This window comes from Eretmochelys imbricata, chromosome 3 (genome assembly GCF_965152235.1).
Source record: "Eretmochelys imbricata isolate rEreImb1 chromosome 3, rEreImb1.hap1, whole genome shotgun sequence".
Taxonomy (NCBI): domain Eukaryota; kingdom Metazoa; phylum Chordata; order Testudines; family Cheloniidae; genus Eretmochelys; species Eretmochelys imbricata.
This window is the reverse complement of record NC_135574.1, coordinates 164,791,238-164,808,413: the sequence shown is the minus strand read 5'-3', so window position 1 is coordinate 164,808,413 and position 17,176 is coordinate 164,791,238. Positions and strand designations below refer to the sequence as shown.

General features: G+C 38.4%; 1 protein-coding gene across 1 annotated transcript in view; it reads left to right on the top strand.

The window, feature by feature from the left end:
• The window catches only part of KCNK2 (potassium two pore domain channel subfamily K member 2), a gene marked incomplete at its 5' end in the record, with an annotated part of 121,304 nt that overhangs the window by 10,214 nt on the left and 93,914 nt on the right, over nt 1-17,176 (top strand). The window contains one exon of the mRNA XM_077811947.1: nt 9,242-9,356. Coding sequence (XP_077668073.1) covers nt 9,242-9,356 — 115 coding nt within the window. The remainder of the gene's footprint in view (nt 1-9,241; nt 9,357-17,176) is intronic.

The window sequence follows — 17,176 nt, the reverse complement described above, 5'->3', positions numbered from 1 at the left end:
GAGAAATCAGTGGGAACAAAACAGTATGTTTTCTGTATTTAATCAGAAAGATATTTTAAGATGGTTTCACTTTTATCTCTGGATAGATAGTCAAGGATTTAACTACTCAGCCGGACTAGTGCAGTGCTAGAATAGAGCTGTATTGTTTCTAGTTGAAACAATACCAGTTTGTTTCTGATGAGTACTCATGATTATATACTACATCGTTTCATAAAAGCATAGTAGCTAAAGCAGACAAATGCAAATATTCACTGCTTGCATTCAATACTACTTGCTCCATTTTTGCCTTACTGAAGACACTGTTTAGGTGGAACTCTGGAACTAGGACAGTTGTCTTGTTTTTGTACAGGGGGAACTTGCTGCTTTAGAAGGCTGAAACTTTGTCTCTAGTTTTAGCTGTCTATTCACACAGTTGTGTATGGTAGGCTATCAGGCAAACCTGAGACAGCCTCTAGATACAGATTCCTATATGATCCCAATGTGTTGCAGTATGAAAAGGACAAATTAATGACTGTGCCATGTATTAGTAAGAAAAAAGTTTCTAAAATTACTGTAAAAAGGGAATTCATAGGAACCTATTCCCTATCATCCGTGTCTGTATAGAAGATGCAGCGAAACCCATAGTGCTGTTGCCTTACATGGACTGGGGGAACCTTAAACTGATCCTGAGCCAGTGCAAGTTGGTAGAGGCCAACACTCCTCAGGCAATTTCCCAGCAGGATCTTATTCATATGGCTATTCATATTGCCCGTGGAATGAACTATTTAGCCAGAAGGGAGGTTACTCACAAAGACCTGGCTACTAGAAACTGGGTCATTGATGATTCACTTCAGGTTAAGATTACTTACAATGCGCTATCCCAAGACCTATTTCCCATGGATTATCATTATCTGGGAGATAATGAAAGCAGGCCAGTGTGGTGGATGGCTCCTCAAAGCTTTGTTAACAATGAATTTTCCAGTGCTAGTGATGTGTGGGCATTTGGAGTAACACTGTGGGAGTGGATGACTTTGGGGAAGATTCCGTATGTGGATATTGACCCTTTTGAGATGGCTGCATAGCTAAAGGATGGATACAGAGTGGATACTGAATTTAAAAGAGTATTCAAAGTTGACAGTGCTTTGTTTTTGGCACTGCTCGTATTTCAAGTAGAAAAGCTACAGACTGAGTTTTCAGGCAAAAATTCAAAAAGTTCCTCAGTGACTTAGGAGCCTAAGTCTCAGTTTCAAAAGTTATATTGGCACTTAGGAGCTCGGCAACTCACGTAGGCTGCTAAGGTGGTTATACTGCTTTTGAAAATGGGCGTTAGGGTCCTAAGTCACTTAGACACTTTGGAAAATTTTACCTCAATTCTCTTTACTGCCAAGAAATAGAACACAATGTAACCATGAAAAAAAGAATTAAAGAACAGTAAGTTGTGAACAAACTATTCTGAATACTATTACTGTATTTATTAATTATTATTATTTTATTATTTTATATTATGGTAGCACATAGAAGCCTTCAACTAGTCTCATTGTGCTAGGCACTGCACACAGACATAATAAACAGAGAGTCCCTGGCTCAATGAGTTTACAGTCTCGCGGCACCATATGATGAGACCATAACAGATGGATAAACAAATAAATTGAGGGGGATAAGGTAGCCAGAGAAACAATCCTAACTAGCTCAATAAGTGGAAGTGTCAGCATACCAATGGCCTAGCTACTGTTGAGTGGTTTATAGGCAGTGCAGCAGAGGTGAGTTTTAAGTCAGAATTTGAATTATGGTAACACAGAAAAAATAATTTAGTCTACTAATCTGATCACATTTTACAATTTATAGTAGTAAAGTTAAGTCCGGGAACCGTCCTGTTAAAATCTTGTAAACCATCTCAAGAGGCTGAATGGAATAAATTGGAGTCAGCGATGATAAAAGTACAGATTATACAGAATTTCCATGATTCTAACTTTTTCAGGCTAAAGGAAAGATATACAGCACCGCTAGAGATACACAGACTTAATTACACCACGGGATAAGTAGGGCTGCGCCAATGAAGGACAAAGTTGACAGGAAAAAAAAATTGTAAGTAAAGATGGCAGTGTCATGCCAAACTTGTGACAAATGAAATGACTATGCTTTCACTGTTATTACAGCAAGGCAGCAGTCAAGGGGAAAGGCAGAAGACTGACAAAATAAAATGGAAAACAGAATCAAAGATAAATAGGCATTGGCAATAAATATCTTGCAATTTGTATATTAAGGGTGAAATTCTGGCCCCAGTGAAATCAACAGAAGTTTTATACTATTATTTTAAGTCAGTGATTCCCATATTGTCAGCCATTGCTCCCTTGGGGAGCCACAAATGGTTCATGGGGGAGCCCCTGTAGTTTGGGAATAAAAAAATCCTGTCTAAAGAAACAATTGCTCCTCACAGAGCCATAGGAGCATCTTATATTGTAGCCATGCAAAGTGCAGAATGCAAACAGGCATGTACCATAGCAAGACCCTTCTACTTCCAGCAATAGTAGATGTATAGACTTATGATTAGCGAGCACACAGCCATGAAAACCATTCCTATGTCACATAATGCCATCTGTCAATGCACTGATGGATGACCTTGCAGAAAATGTCCAGGATAGACCAAGCTGATAGACCAAGGAAAGAAGAGTCAATATTTTGCACTGCACCTTGATGAATCCACACACATAGCCAATATGGCTAAGCTTCTATGTTATGAGAGATTTGTCACAGCTGGTCCAATAGTTGAAGAACTTCTATTTTGCAAAGAAATCCCAACTACTCAATCTCAAACAACTACTGAGCAAATATTCAAGATCCAATTCATAGCAGAGGAAAGTCTCAACTGGGCTATATAAGTGGGGCTTTGCACTGACGAGGCAGCAGCTATGACCAGAAAGACCAGTGGAGGTTCAGCACAAATAAAGTGGCATCAGCAGCAGTCTGGATACACAGCATAATTCAATGCCAAGCTTTGGCATAAAAAAAGTTGCAACCTGAAGTACATGAGGCCCTTAAAATTGTTATTAAAATGGTTAATTTTGTACAATCCCAGGCAATACACACATATTGTTTTAGTATGCCGTGTGACTAGATGAGCTCTGAGCCCACTCACAGGGAGGTCTGGTGGTGGGGCTGTGGGAAAGTGTTACAACCCTCTTTGAATTGCATAATGAAATGAGGATTTCTCCCTTGGGAAAACAGACCTTCCAGATTACACATGTAATGTGGACTTCTTGATTTACGTAATGGACGTATTTGGCGAATTGAATGCACTGAACCTAACACTTCAAGGTGGAAGTACAAATATACCAGATTTAAAAGAGAAGAGCAAGGGATTCATGAAGAAACGTTGTCTTTGGTGATATCACACTGAAAAGGGAATTATTGAGATGTTTCCAATGTTATCAGACTTTTTAAAAGAACAAAGTGAAAGTAATCAAAATGTCATTAAAGACCAAAGATTAACTAATTTTTCTGTCTTGTATTCCCATTTTGATTAATATTTTCTTGGCGTTGAACATTAATCTCCGGATACTGACTGGATTCTGAACCCGTTCTCGGTAATTGTTGACTCCATTCCAACATTAAGTATCCTGGCTCAAGAAAGTCTCTTAGAATTATCAAGTAATCATACACTGAAGACCAAGTTTTCAAATCGAGCAAACCAGGAATTCTGGATTTTTGTTAGAGTAGAATACAGAGAGCTCAGTAATGAAGCTATGAAAATGTTGCTTCTGTGAGTCTGGATTTTCAGCAATGATTTCTGTGAAAATTAAACAGAGAAATAGCTTAAACTTGGAAACTGACTTATGTCTGGTGCTATCAGAGATTCAACCAATTGTGCAACTATGAAGTTTGAACCAGGCCCATCCTTGTTGGTAAAATCTTAGGCTGTGTCCAAACATGCCACAAATCCATATTTTCAAATTGTAGTTTGAAAAAACCTGGATTAGATTGGCTTTTATCATTAAGCGTACATCATATAGTTGAAAAAAGTCACAAAACTGTCTTAACTTTAGTGTGCCTCTTGACTCTAGTCTCTTGAACTATTGAATCTGGTTTCCTGAGTCAGTAAAAATATTGTATTTTGTTCTGAGGAGCCAAAATATCTCTAAGTACTAAAAGGTTTGGGAACCAGGGTTCTAGGTAACTTTGTGGTCAGTAGGGCAGACACATTAAAAAGAGAGATGTCGAAGACTATATTGGATGCTTTGAACCACATCCCCAGTTCTGAAATGTAGGGAACTATGTGGATTTGTATCAACTGGAGATATTATTATTTATTATTTATATTACTGTAGCACTGAGGAGCCTTAGTCATGGACCAGGACTTCATTGTGCTAGACTGTGTACAAACACAGAACACAAAACGATGATGCCTGACCCAAAGAGCTTACAATTTATGTCCGACAGCTGGAGACAGACAGACAGACAGATGTGGAAGGACAAGGAAACAATACTGGTCTGCATCACAGGCCGTGGTCTTTGCACACCGACAGCCTAAAACAGTCAGGTTTTTTGTAGGCATCACAGCAAAGGAGAGTTTTGAGGAGGGATTTGAAGGTGGATAATCATGGGGCTTTGCGGAGGTTTACAGAGAGCTCCTTCCAAGCGTGAAGGGCAGCACTGGAGAAAGCACAAAACTGTTTGTTTTAAAATTTAACAAGTGCATAATGGAGACTGGCATCTCTTGTCCCTTTGTGACTAAAAACATCTTCAAGTTGTACCTTTTGACCAAGGGAGAGATCTCTTGATGTGGTCATCAACTGCAGTGTACCATAGGTATGACATTGATAGTGTTAATGTATCCTCATATTTTACAGATGAACAGACCTTATATATAAGAGAGAATGATGTACAGTAAAAAGTGCAGAAAATATTTTGCCTCTATCACATTAGAAAGGTCAGTCTTGGTAAAACTGCTTAAAAACATGTGCATTGCTCTGTACAGTGTTACTGCAATACGAAAGAACCACAACACTTCATGGATAGTCCCATAAAAGTGTATTGATCTCCTGCTTTACCACATCACATACACACTAGGAAATATGTTCCCATTTCCAGGTGCAGGGATTTATGATCAAAACCCTTTCACATTGAAGTGAAACCATGCTGCACCCCGAAGTGTGGTCTGAATATAGTACAGCAAAATTTCCAAGAGCAAAAGGACTATTTGTATACTACTATTATTGCATAACTAAATTAGTATAACAGATCTTTTTGGCATGTTGCTTAAAATAGTTTGTCTTTTTACACTAACATTTAAACAGTGATCAATACCAGGTTCACTCATTACTGTTAACTGATGTAGAATGTGCTAATGTACACAAGGCCGTGTTGTCCAGATCCAATCCAACAGTGAATTCTGAATTTTGTTTACTCGATATATTTACAATCTGAACTATAGCTATTTTAAAAAGGGACAAAAAAGGTGGACCTGGGGAATTATAGACCAATCCGCCTAACTTTGCTACCTAGAGAGAGAGACTGGAACAAATTGCTAAACAGTCAGTTTGTAAGTATCTAGAGGATAATAAGGTGATAAGTAATAGTCAACATGCATTTGTTCAGAACAAATAATTCCAAACCAATCTAATTTCCTTGTTTGACAGGGTAACTGGCTTAGTGGACAGGGGGAAGCAGTAGACATATTATAGCTTGACTTTAGAAAGGTTTGACACAGTTCCACATATGTAGTGTAGTTGTACCCGTGTCAATCCCAGGATATTAGAGAGACAAGGTGGGTGAGGTAATGTCTGTTATTGGACCAAGTTCTGTTGATGAGATTCCCACATGACATTCTCAAAAGCAAACTAACAAAATATAGGATAGATGAAATTACTATAAGGTGGGTGCACAACTGGTTGAAAAACTCTCCTCAAAGAGTAGTTATCAATGGTTCAGTGTCAGACTTGGAGGACACATCAAGTGAAGTCCCACAGTCATTTTCATTAATGACTTGGATGCTGGAGTAGAGAGTATGCTTATAAAATTTGTGAATGACACCAACTTGGGAGGGGTTGCAAGCACTTTGGAGGACAGAATTAAAATTCAAAATGATCTTGATAAACTGGAGAATTGGTCTGAGATCAATAAGTTGAAATTCAATAAAGACAAGTACAAAGTACTTCACTGAGGAAGGAAAAATCAAATGCACAACTTCAAAATAGGAAATAACTGGCTAGGCAGTAGTACTGCAGAAAAGAATCTGGGGGTTATGGTGGACCACAAATTGAATGTGAATCAATAGCATGATCTTGCAAAAAAGGCAAATGTCATTCTGGAATGTATTCATAGGAGTGTCGTATGTAAGATATGGGAGGTAATTGTTCTGCTCTACTTAGCACTGGTGAGGCCTCAGCAGGAGCACTGCGTCCAGTTTTTGGCACCACACTGTAAGAAAGATATGGACAAATTCAAGAGACAGTCCAGAGGACAGCAACAGAAATGATAAAAGATTTAGAAAACATGACCTATGAGGATAGGTTGAAAGAACTGGGCATGTTTAGTCTGAAGAAGAGAAGGCTGAGGGGAGACCTAATAACAGTCTTCAAATATGTAAAGAGGACTGCGAAAATTGCTTACCATGTCTTCCAATGGTGGGACAAGACGATTAGTTTGCAGCAACGGAGATTTAGGTTAGATACTAGGAAAAACTTTCTAACTGTAAGGGTAATTAAGCTCTTCAGTAGGCTTCCAAGGGAGCTTGTGGAATCCCCGTAATTGGTGGTTTTTAATAATAGGTTAGACAAACACCTGTCAGGGACAGTCTAGGTCTACTCAGTGCAGGGGGCTGAGTTAGGTGACCTTTTGAGGTCCCTTCCAGCCCTACATTTCTGTGATTCTATATGTATGCCCTAACCCCATAAATATAATATTAAGTCACAGTAGTTTATATGTCTTCTGAGCACTGTCAGTAAGCATATATACAATTTACAGATACTGGACCTGATTCTTCTCTCTCACCAATTTTTACACTAGTGTAACTCTGATTTACACCAGTATTAGGCAAGAAGACAATCCTGCCCCTTATCTTCATTTAAGGGCCTTCCATTTCTTATTTTAAAAATGTGATGATTGGGGTTAATAATTAAGCACTGTGTAAGAGCTAGACATTATTATTTCTATGTGTTACTATTTAATAATAATAGTATGTCACCTCTTTTAAAATATGCTAGTCTCTTTGGGGGATGGGAGGTGAGGGAAGAGGAGGTTAAGGTTTCCTGGAAGTCCCTGTTCCTATACTGGGCTTAAAGCACTTCTCTCTGATCTAGAGTTGGGGAGAGCTGTGGGCTTGCAATCCACTGGAGTTCTGATCTCAGCTCCAACCCAGAGCAGTAGCCACAATCACCCTGACTTCTCACTGTGGCGCTGTGAGAGGGGAGGAGAGCTGTGTCTGTACACAACCTGTCTTTCAGTAGCATGGGGGAAGAGATCCCTTGCCTTGAGGCTGGGCGCAGAAAGCCTGCAGCTCTGCTTTCACCCCCTGGTGCTCCATATTACAAACACCTAGTCTTGTTGTCTGAGCGGTCAGTATGCAGCTGCTCACAGGAGCGGGTGCTTGTGAAATGAAACACCCTGATGGGGAAAGCATACTAGAGTTAAGTTATGAATAGGCATCCAAACTTTTGGATACACACCTGAATTTTCAGACCTTTGAGATCTGCCACGGCTATTTTTAAAGCAAATCAAAATTAAAACCTTTAAAGACATATAGTTGCAGTCCTGGGCTTCCTAACAGCTACTACTTAAGCAACTGACCTTTGAAAGTAGCAAGTTGAACATGCTGGCTCTGAGGACTTGTCTATATGGAGAGAAATTGACTGGCATAGCTATTCTAGAATAGTTCTAATTTTATTAATTTTCTATTCTAGAATAATTCCCCAGTGTGTGTTAGAATAAAAGTGATTTTATTCTGGAATAATTACTTAACTTTGTATTATTCTGGAATAAAGTCACTGGAAGAATGTCCACATGGAGAGCTATTCCAGAATAAGTATATGGAATAGCTAAGTTCACAATACCTGTGCTTAGGCCTTGGGTAGTTAAAACATTCACTTCAATATTGTACTGTTTGTTGGTTTTTGAAACACCAATTACCATTATAATGATCACTTGTAAAATTTGTTCTGCTTTAAGTGAATGTTATAGAATACACCCTTAATTTATATTTCATAAAACAGTTTAATAAGTTTTAAAATAGCATTATTTCTTGGTGTTTAAAAATAAAATAAATACTGGTATGGGTCTGCACTAGAAACTGCTACACAGGGACTTTTTTGTGATAAGATAAATCTCCGTGAGATGACATTGCAGGATCTGGGAATTTTTTGTGAAAATGTAAATTTCACAATAATTGTGCTCATTCATTTCCATTGACAGAACTGATGTGTTTGAGAAATACATTTTCAGTAATTACCTGTATTACATATATAATAGTATAAATCTAGAGGTCAACTTATATGGATAATTATTGTATAATATTTAATTCTGAATTTGTGGTTAGCATATTGAAGATTTAATAACCTTATCATACAATTAAAGATATTTAATTATTACATTTTCTATCCTCTATGAATGTTCTTAATTAACTGGAATTTATTTGACATAAAATTACTCTGGGACATATTTTACCAGCATTTTAAAACAGACTTCTCCACTGATATAAGTGGGAATCTCTCCTTAACAACTGATGGGATGATGTGGCTCTGTTTTTTAAAACTATGGACCGAATCTTGCTTTCCTTACTTGCAGATAGTTCCATGGAGTCAATGTGAACAGTAGTTGGGAAACTAAATGTAAAGTGTTCATGTAATATGTGTTTTTCTGCATACAGAGAAAGGGTTACATTTTTAATTCTAATTGTTTCATCTAGTTAGGGTGATCCAAAACTCATTGAAGTCAATTAGGGTCTTATTATTGACTTCAGTGGGCTTTGGATCAAGCGCTCAATGCCTTGAGGTCCAACTGTGTTTTTATTGTCCTGACACAATAAAATTCCAGTAGACATCAAGGACTGCAGAAATTGGTCCTTTATGTTTGAGATTTACTCTAAGGATTAAATACTGGCCTCATTAAAGTCAACGGCAAAACTCCAACTGACCAAAGTGAGCCTTTCTCTTTTTCGCTGTTTACATCTAATAAGTGGCTTTATCTTTGTGAATCTACTGCATAATGTATGTTAACATCATTGTTTATGTTTCATGAATATTGACAAGTATCTTTTTTAAACTTGCAGCACGTAGTGTCAGCAATAAATGCAGGAATCATACCTTTAAGAAACACATCTCAAATCAGTCACTGGGACTTGGGAAGTTCCTTTTTCTTCGCTGGCACTGTTATTACCACCATAGGTAGGACACAACTTATTATATTTTTACAGTACATGAGCTGTAATTTAATTTTAAATATGTGTGTGCGTGGGTGGCAGTGGGGATTAATAGTAACTATGGCAGTTTTGTGAGGACAAAGTATATTTGAATTTAGTAGCTGTGTTATCAAAATAGCTCAATATTAGACATTTTAAATCAAATATGTGCATTAAGCCATTGAGACATGCAGAGTTGCAAATCTCTACAATCAAGCATTTTTATTGTTGTCCTTTATAAATTCCAAGAGAGATGAAAAATCTCTGGGGATTCAATTTAACCTTACTAAGGGCTGGTCTTCACTACGGGGAGATTGACACTGCTGCAGTCGATGTAGCAGGGATCAATTGAGCGGGTCTAGTGAAGAACCGCTAAATCAATGGCAGAGTGCTCTCCGGTTGACCCTGGTACTCCAGCTCTCCAAGAATAGTAAGGGAAGTACACCGGAGAGCATCTCCCATCAATGCAGCGCAGTGAAGAAACCTGGGTAAGTCAACCTAAGCTACGTCGACTGCAGCTATGTTATTCACATAGCTGGAGTAGCGTAACTTAGGTTGACTTACCCCCGTAGTGAAGACAAGCCCTAAGTCCATTATAAAAATGGTTTTGATAGTCAGACTAGCATGCAACAGCTTGGTTTGCTTTTCAGCAAGTTCCTGTTGGGGTCAGTGAAGCTCAGAGCTTCCAGATGATTTGTCTGTGGTCACATGCTTATTCAGCAGTTGGCATCCTAGACTCTTTCAAACTCTTAAGAGCCATTGCTCTGCTGTGCAGGTGTAAATAAAAACAATATTTGACTTTTTAAGTCCTTTGTTCTGACCTCAAGACAATGCAGCTTCCTTATAGCCTAGATATTAATTTATGTATGGGCAGTCCTTTTTGTTCTCCTGTATATTTTAAATTATGGGATAAGTCCGTAGGGGATAGAATTGGCACCCCTAAAATATTTATTAATTTAAAAAAAAATAAAATTATAAATGCAGCATGTAGGCAATTATGCAGATCATTTTAGCACTGTTAACATTTTTATTGTAATGTAATCTTTACATACATTTCTTCCAGGAAAAGGATGCTCTCTTCAATTGTGTTTAATACGGTGACTTGAGTTCCTTTTTTATATAGGTGCATTTTATACTCTATTTATTATCTGTAAGTTTATATCCATGCATATACATGAGTGTGTGTATGTGCATTTATATAATAATGTATGTGTATGTATGTAATGTTTTGGCAAGTCATAAACAACCAAAACAATCAGCATATAGGATGAAATCCTGGCCCATTGAAGTCAATGGCAAAATTCATATTCTCTTCAATGAGTCCAGGATTTCACCTATAGTGAAACATAAAATAAATGATCAAAATATAAATGTCAATCTAATGCATACCAACAAAATCAAGGGAATTCAGAAGCAAGGCTATGATATTGGCTTGAGTCATCCTTCTTTATCTAATATCAATAGGCTTTTTTGCCTCAAATTAATCTCACTTTAATGGTGTAATATGTATTAGAATTGGTCAAGAACTTATTCTAGTTCATTATGGTTTTGTTTCTAAATTCCTCATTTCTTCCTATTATTTTGAATATTTTAAACAATAGGAAGAAATAAGGCATTTAGTTCCAAATAAACCGGCATGCACAGTCCTGAATAGAACTGAGTGAAATCGAAATATCCTTCCTGCAGGACATTCTGATATTTCAACCGTTTGTTTGTGACCCAAATCAGGACAAAGAATTGAAATATCAAAAACTTTTGTGGAATGACACATTTAAAATAAAAGATTTGGAAATGGTGAAATATTTCATTTTGGCATTTGCTATCAAAACAAAATATTTTGGTTTTTCTGAAACTAAATGTGCTTTGTTTCAGTTTGTTGAACTGTCCCAAAATGTTTCATCTAGAGTCAATTCTATAATAAACTGCATTCCTCTATGGTGGCACATAGAAGTTGTAATTCAGGTTCCATGCCCCAATTCTTTCCTAGGGCCATATACTCTCAGGCCAGGTGACCTTTCAAGCAGCCACATGACTTCCTTGATGTACCATCCTGCTTAGGCACAGAGGAGAAGTACTCTGGACAGCAAGCCTGGTCCATAGAAAAGAATGGGGGTATTAGGTCTCAGAATTACATCTCCCATGAGGCAATGTGCCACAACAGGAAAATGCAGTTTAATGCTGAACTAACTTCAAGTGCAACATTTTGGATCAGTTCAATAAGCCAAAATAATTAGATTTGGGTTGAAATGACCCCAAATTAAACATTTTGTATCACTTTTCCTAACAGAAAATCAAAACATTTTGGCAAAATCAAAATAATCCTTCAGAAATTTCAAATGTGCAGAAACTGCATTTTCCACTGATGGAAAATTCCTGACCAGCTCTTGTCCTGCGCAAGAGCTTATATTTGTTTCTAAGTAATACAGGCACTACATTAAGAACTGTTTGTTCTTTTGTTTCTTCTCTAATCCTTCCTAGATTAATAAACTACATACTAAACTGAATTAGGCAATAGAAATGATCCTCACTTCTGAAATGTACTGGTTACCCCCGCCCAAAGTCTTGGCTTTACATTGTAACATATTTGACACCGCATCATCTCGTCGTGACACAGAGGATTGACACTGTGGGGATTGACACTGTGGGGATTGACACTGCAATCGATGCAGTGGGGGGTTGATTTAGCAGGTCTAGTGAAGACCCGCTAAATTGATGGCAGAGTGCTCTCTGGTTGACTCCGGTACTCCACTGGAACGAGAGGAGTAACGTAAGTCAACGGGAGAGTGTCTCCTGTCGATGCAGCACAGTGTAGACACCGCAGTAAGTCAACCTAAGCTATGTCGACTCCAGCTACATTGTTCATGTAGCTGGAGCAGCGTAACTTAGGTCAACTTATCCCAGTAGTGTAGACAAGGCAAGGGATGCAAATTGATGATGGTGCAGAGGGCTTGTGATGTGCTGGAAATTTGGCTGCCATGAAAACCCTGAGAGAAGTGATGAAATCAGAACTAGTGTCATTTTTTGCTGCAGTTTTGTTGGTCCTGCAAAAAAAAAAGTATTCTCAGTGTGTGATTTGACTGCTTATAGCATGATGACGTGTCATCAAGTGATACTAAGTCCTGATATTACAGAGCCTGAAATACATTTAGGAATTTCTGTCCTAAATGTATTTCAGGCTCCGTAATATCAGGACTCAGTATCACTTGATGAAACTGAGGCATTCCTGCCAATTTTGGGACAGATGGCAGTTACCAAACTTGATATTTTAAATGCTCATGAGACTGAAAATGCAGGCCATGGACATCCCCAAAGAGTTTTCAGGTGACTCAACCAAACATTACAGATAGTCTATGCAGAATTCCAGAGGGAACTTTATAATTATTTTCTTATATTTGTTCATTCTTTAATAACAAGCAATACCTCAGCCATGTACTTGAATACATGAAAAAGGTATTACTACCATTTACAGAAAATTATAGCTATTAAGTGTAACAGCTGATAGCACATTCCTTGAATTTTCTTAATTGCTCATCTATATAGATCTTTATCGAATCATTTCTACCACAGTCATCACTGTAGCATCTAGGCATCTCAGAATTCTTAAGGCAACTGAAAGGTTTGCCTCTATAGAACTTTTGTTTTAATCTTCTCCCAGGAATACAATTCCTGTTATATATTTATCCATCACTGTCAAGTAGACTGGCTACCACTTACCTGGAGGGATTGACAAACCTATAATTAGGGATTCATCATGGTGTTTGAACCTTTTTCTCTGCCACACAAGCAGAGGGACTAAAGGGGAAAAAAGTTTTCAATTGGGTAAATTCAAATACTGTAGTGATGGAGCAACATGAGTACATAGGTAGATAGAGCTGTTCAAACCATGCCGATTTTGACAGACTTTCTAGATGCTGTTGATGCATATGGTTTCACATTCTTTGAATTTCATCTGCAGTTTCAGATTCACTCAAACCCAGAAAGATGTGGGCAAAGCAAGCACAAGCTATCAGCATTCATTATAGCTCTGTGCCTTGCAGCTGGGTTCCTGGGGCGATAGTTTTTTCAAACCCAGAAGTCAAGCTAGTGATTACTTGAAATTCTCATTTGAGGTATGCAGTTAGGTGAGAGAGGTTGGACTGAGAGGAGAAGAAAGCAGCAGCAGCGAAATCTCACTAATGGCTCTCTGACTGGGGTATCCAAAATTACTGAATTAGTAACCAGTAAACAAAAAGCAAAGATAACACACCAGTATTTATTTGAAGGATAGGGGTTTAACACTTTTAATTTTAATTACATTTCAATTTTAGGGTTTTTTTTTAAAAAAATAGGTGACTTTGCCTTGTAAAAAAGTGTGAGAAGAGGAGCAGGATGGTGCAGATGCCATGGCCCCGTGTGGTCTCTGCTGTATCCCTTTGAGCAGAGCAAGATTTTGAATGTAGGAACCCTTTATGTTGGTTGTGTCTGACTGCAACAGCAGTGTGGCAGGGGCTGGTGGAGTCTCATTGGGGGAAACACAGCTCTTTGATAACAGCTCAGCATCACCCAAGGCTGGTGAGTGAAGGGTCCTATTGACAACAGCAGAAAGATGAAGGGTGCAGAAATCCCTAGTGCAAAGCCAGCCGATAGTTGTAATCTCAGCTGCTGAGGGAGATGAGGGTGAAAATTGAGCGTGTCAGCCAGCAAGAATGGACCATAAAGGAGCCAGGGGGGGCATGGCTGAGAGATGGCTGATGTTCAGTGGCAAGTAGAGGGAATGTGACACAGAGAAGTATGTCAAAAGGAACTGGTCTTAGCTTTGTTCAGCAATGTGAGATCCTGGCCCAAGAAGGGACCTCAGAGTCTAGCACTGGTGTTCCGTGCTTGCTGGGGGCAAGATTTTGTTACAGGTATGGCAAAGAAATAGGAAACAATAAGGCCACTCGGGATATATACACGGAATAGATGATGGCTTCCTGGAACTCATGTCTCCCTGTTCAGTTTCATATAGAAACTATGTCCCTCTGTTACCTCTTCACAAAGAGGTAAGCAATAGAGGGACATATCAAAAAGGGTGGTTGGATCACATGTTTAACCATAGTTCCCTGGGGAACTATGGATGACGAAAAATATAAGGTATCTTCCTTTTCCCCATTATAGCTATGCTATTAAGGCATTCCTGATCCAGGACCTTTGTACAAAATAAGTTAAGAAATACATCAAACTTGAGGTAGCGCTGCAGATAGGGTGGAAAAATGCTTTTTCACCATTACTTTCTGCTCTGGACAATCCTTGTTGCCTGTGCACATTCAGTTTTGCCTGCTCTTGGTAGGAAGCTGGAAGGAGAAGAACTAATAGGCCTGTCTCCATGAGAAGCACCCTTACATTTTAGATCCTAGGAAAATTCACTACTAGATACCAGGTGAGGAAAGGGGAACTCTCTCTCCAGAAGTCCAGTGTCAGACCTACATATAGAAAAGTAAAAAGAAACATGTTAGGTGAAAGTTTCAAGACCCTCTGCAGTCCCTTGAGCTCACTTGGCTTTTTTCCCTATGGCAGCTTTCTCATCACACAAATCCATCAGTAACAACGTTCATAATGAAAAAATGCCCGTAGACTCCAACAAATATCCCAGCTCCACCACAGCCAGCTGTAATAATGCCGCCTTTTCCCCAGTCTGTCGACAATGACTTCTTGAAGCATCAGAATTACACAAACAACAGGAATAATATTTAATAGCTGTAACTTTTTAAACCACCAGAGAATGTAACATTTTACACAGCAGTTGTGAGGTAGACTCTGGTGTCTCAAGGACTGGCTGCAGCTGCATTGCACACCTATTTTTAGGTCATCCCATATGTAAGAATCTAATGGTTCCACAGAGCTTCACAGGTAACTTCTGAGCTCTGGAGTATACTTTTTAGGTGTATTGGTGCCCCAGTCAAAGAATTTTCTTGGCAACCTCTATAACCAAGTCAACAAAGCAGATTGTTCCATTTCTTTCTCCCCCTTATTCTCTCAGTCTTCTTTTCACCAGCCTCTACATTTCTCATCAACTTGGGTTCTGGCTGGCTTGCCATCCAGAGTTATTATGTGCACCTGAAACTTGATGTCTTGGGTGAAAATGCATATCCCGTGCCTGAAGCCACCAAAGTTTGCACTGATCCCATCCATGACAATAATGAACTTAAATTTCCAATACACTGTAATACTAAGATGCTCATGCTTTTTGGCTCCAAATCCCTAGACTCTTATTACAGATATCAAGTGTTATCATAAAGCATAAAGAAATACGCATATTTTCCTGAAATAAAATGCAGAGATTTTTTTTTTATTTCTGTTTTAGGAAACAATTGCAAATAGCAAACAATTGTTGGCATTCTAGAAGGCGGATCACATTAGTCTACAGATCTGAACTAGCATTTGACAGACAAAATTAAATTTTGTAATTTCACATTTGTAATTAGATGTCTGGTCTACATATGTTCAAATACAACTTCATCATGAAGACTGTTGCATGTAGCTCTGTGGAAGAATGTAACTCTGTGGATGATTGTATTTTTTGTGAAATCAGCACTTTTTAAACAACTCTTGTTGTGTAGTTTATTGATTTGACTCAGTTATAAAATGGTCCTGCTAACTGTCCTTGCTAGCAGACTTTCACTGCAACTGTAAGGAATATGTGTTAACTCAGTAACCAAAAGCACAAACATATTGTATAATGCCAAATAGTCATTGTAGACATCTGAGTTTGCAAATGACCTTTCTCCTTGGCTCAGCTGGACAAGGTAGTATCATGAACTCATCTCCATCAAATTATTTTCTTTTTCATTTTTGGTGCTACCCAGCAGCAAAAGCATACAGTGTAGTTTTTAATGGCACCATATAATTTAAATGAAACAGACGAAGTAACATCTTCCCACCCACACTTATCTCCCCTCCAAACATCCACACAATTTAGAACAAGCCCTGGAACGAGGGGTCATTTATATTGTTCCCATAAACATGTGAGTGAGCTGTCAAGGATCAGTATAAATGTTACATTTCAAAGGAGTGCTGGTATTGGTTTACCTGGTTATACATGCTAAGACTTCATAATGATCAAGAATATATAAAATAGTTGGCCAAGAAATGTTCTGTTCCATCTTGGCATAGTTCAGACTTTTGCAATACAAGGCTATCACTTGAACAAACCTAGAATAAATGCACTAAATTTTGCTGATGCAAATTCCTCTGGGGCATTCCTCTACTTGAGTGCTACAGAAACTGGCTGTCAAAGATTAATAGGATGTTGCAATAACCTACTGTCAGAAAGCACCAAGTGTGAGCCTAATTAACTTCATACAAGGAATTGGTATATAGATATTTCTTAAAATAAAGACGCAAACAAATGTAGATTCTATACAGCTGTGAACTCCACCTTACCAGACGCAATTGCAAAGGGAAATCTGAATATGATTAGGACTGTATGAGATGTTATCAGAAAAACACTCTACTACCTATCTTTGTGTGTCTGAAAATTTCTGCTGATGAGGAACTCAGGGACTTTTAAAATGGAAAAATGCCAAGAACACTCTCTAGGCTTGTCTACTTTGAATTAACATATGCCACATCATGAGCCTAGTTCATCCCCCTTGTAAATCTCTTGATGTCAGTGGATTTACAGTCAAATTCTTCTCTGGCTCTTCCTCAAGTTATTTAAATTTTTCTGCATTGTGACCTTTGCAGTATGTGACCGATGGGATTTTGCCAGCCAGAGAACCTTCCTCAGTTTTCTATCAAGGGTTCCAGTTAAGGCACCATCAAGCCACAGCAGTGAACCTTCCCTCT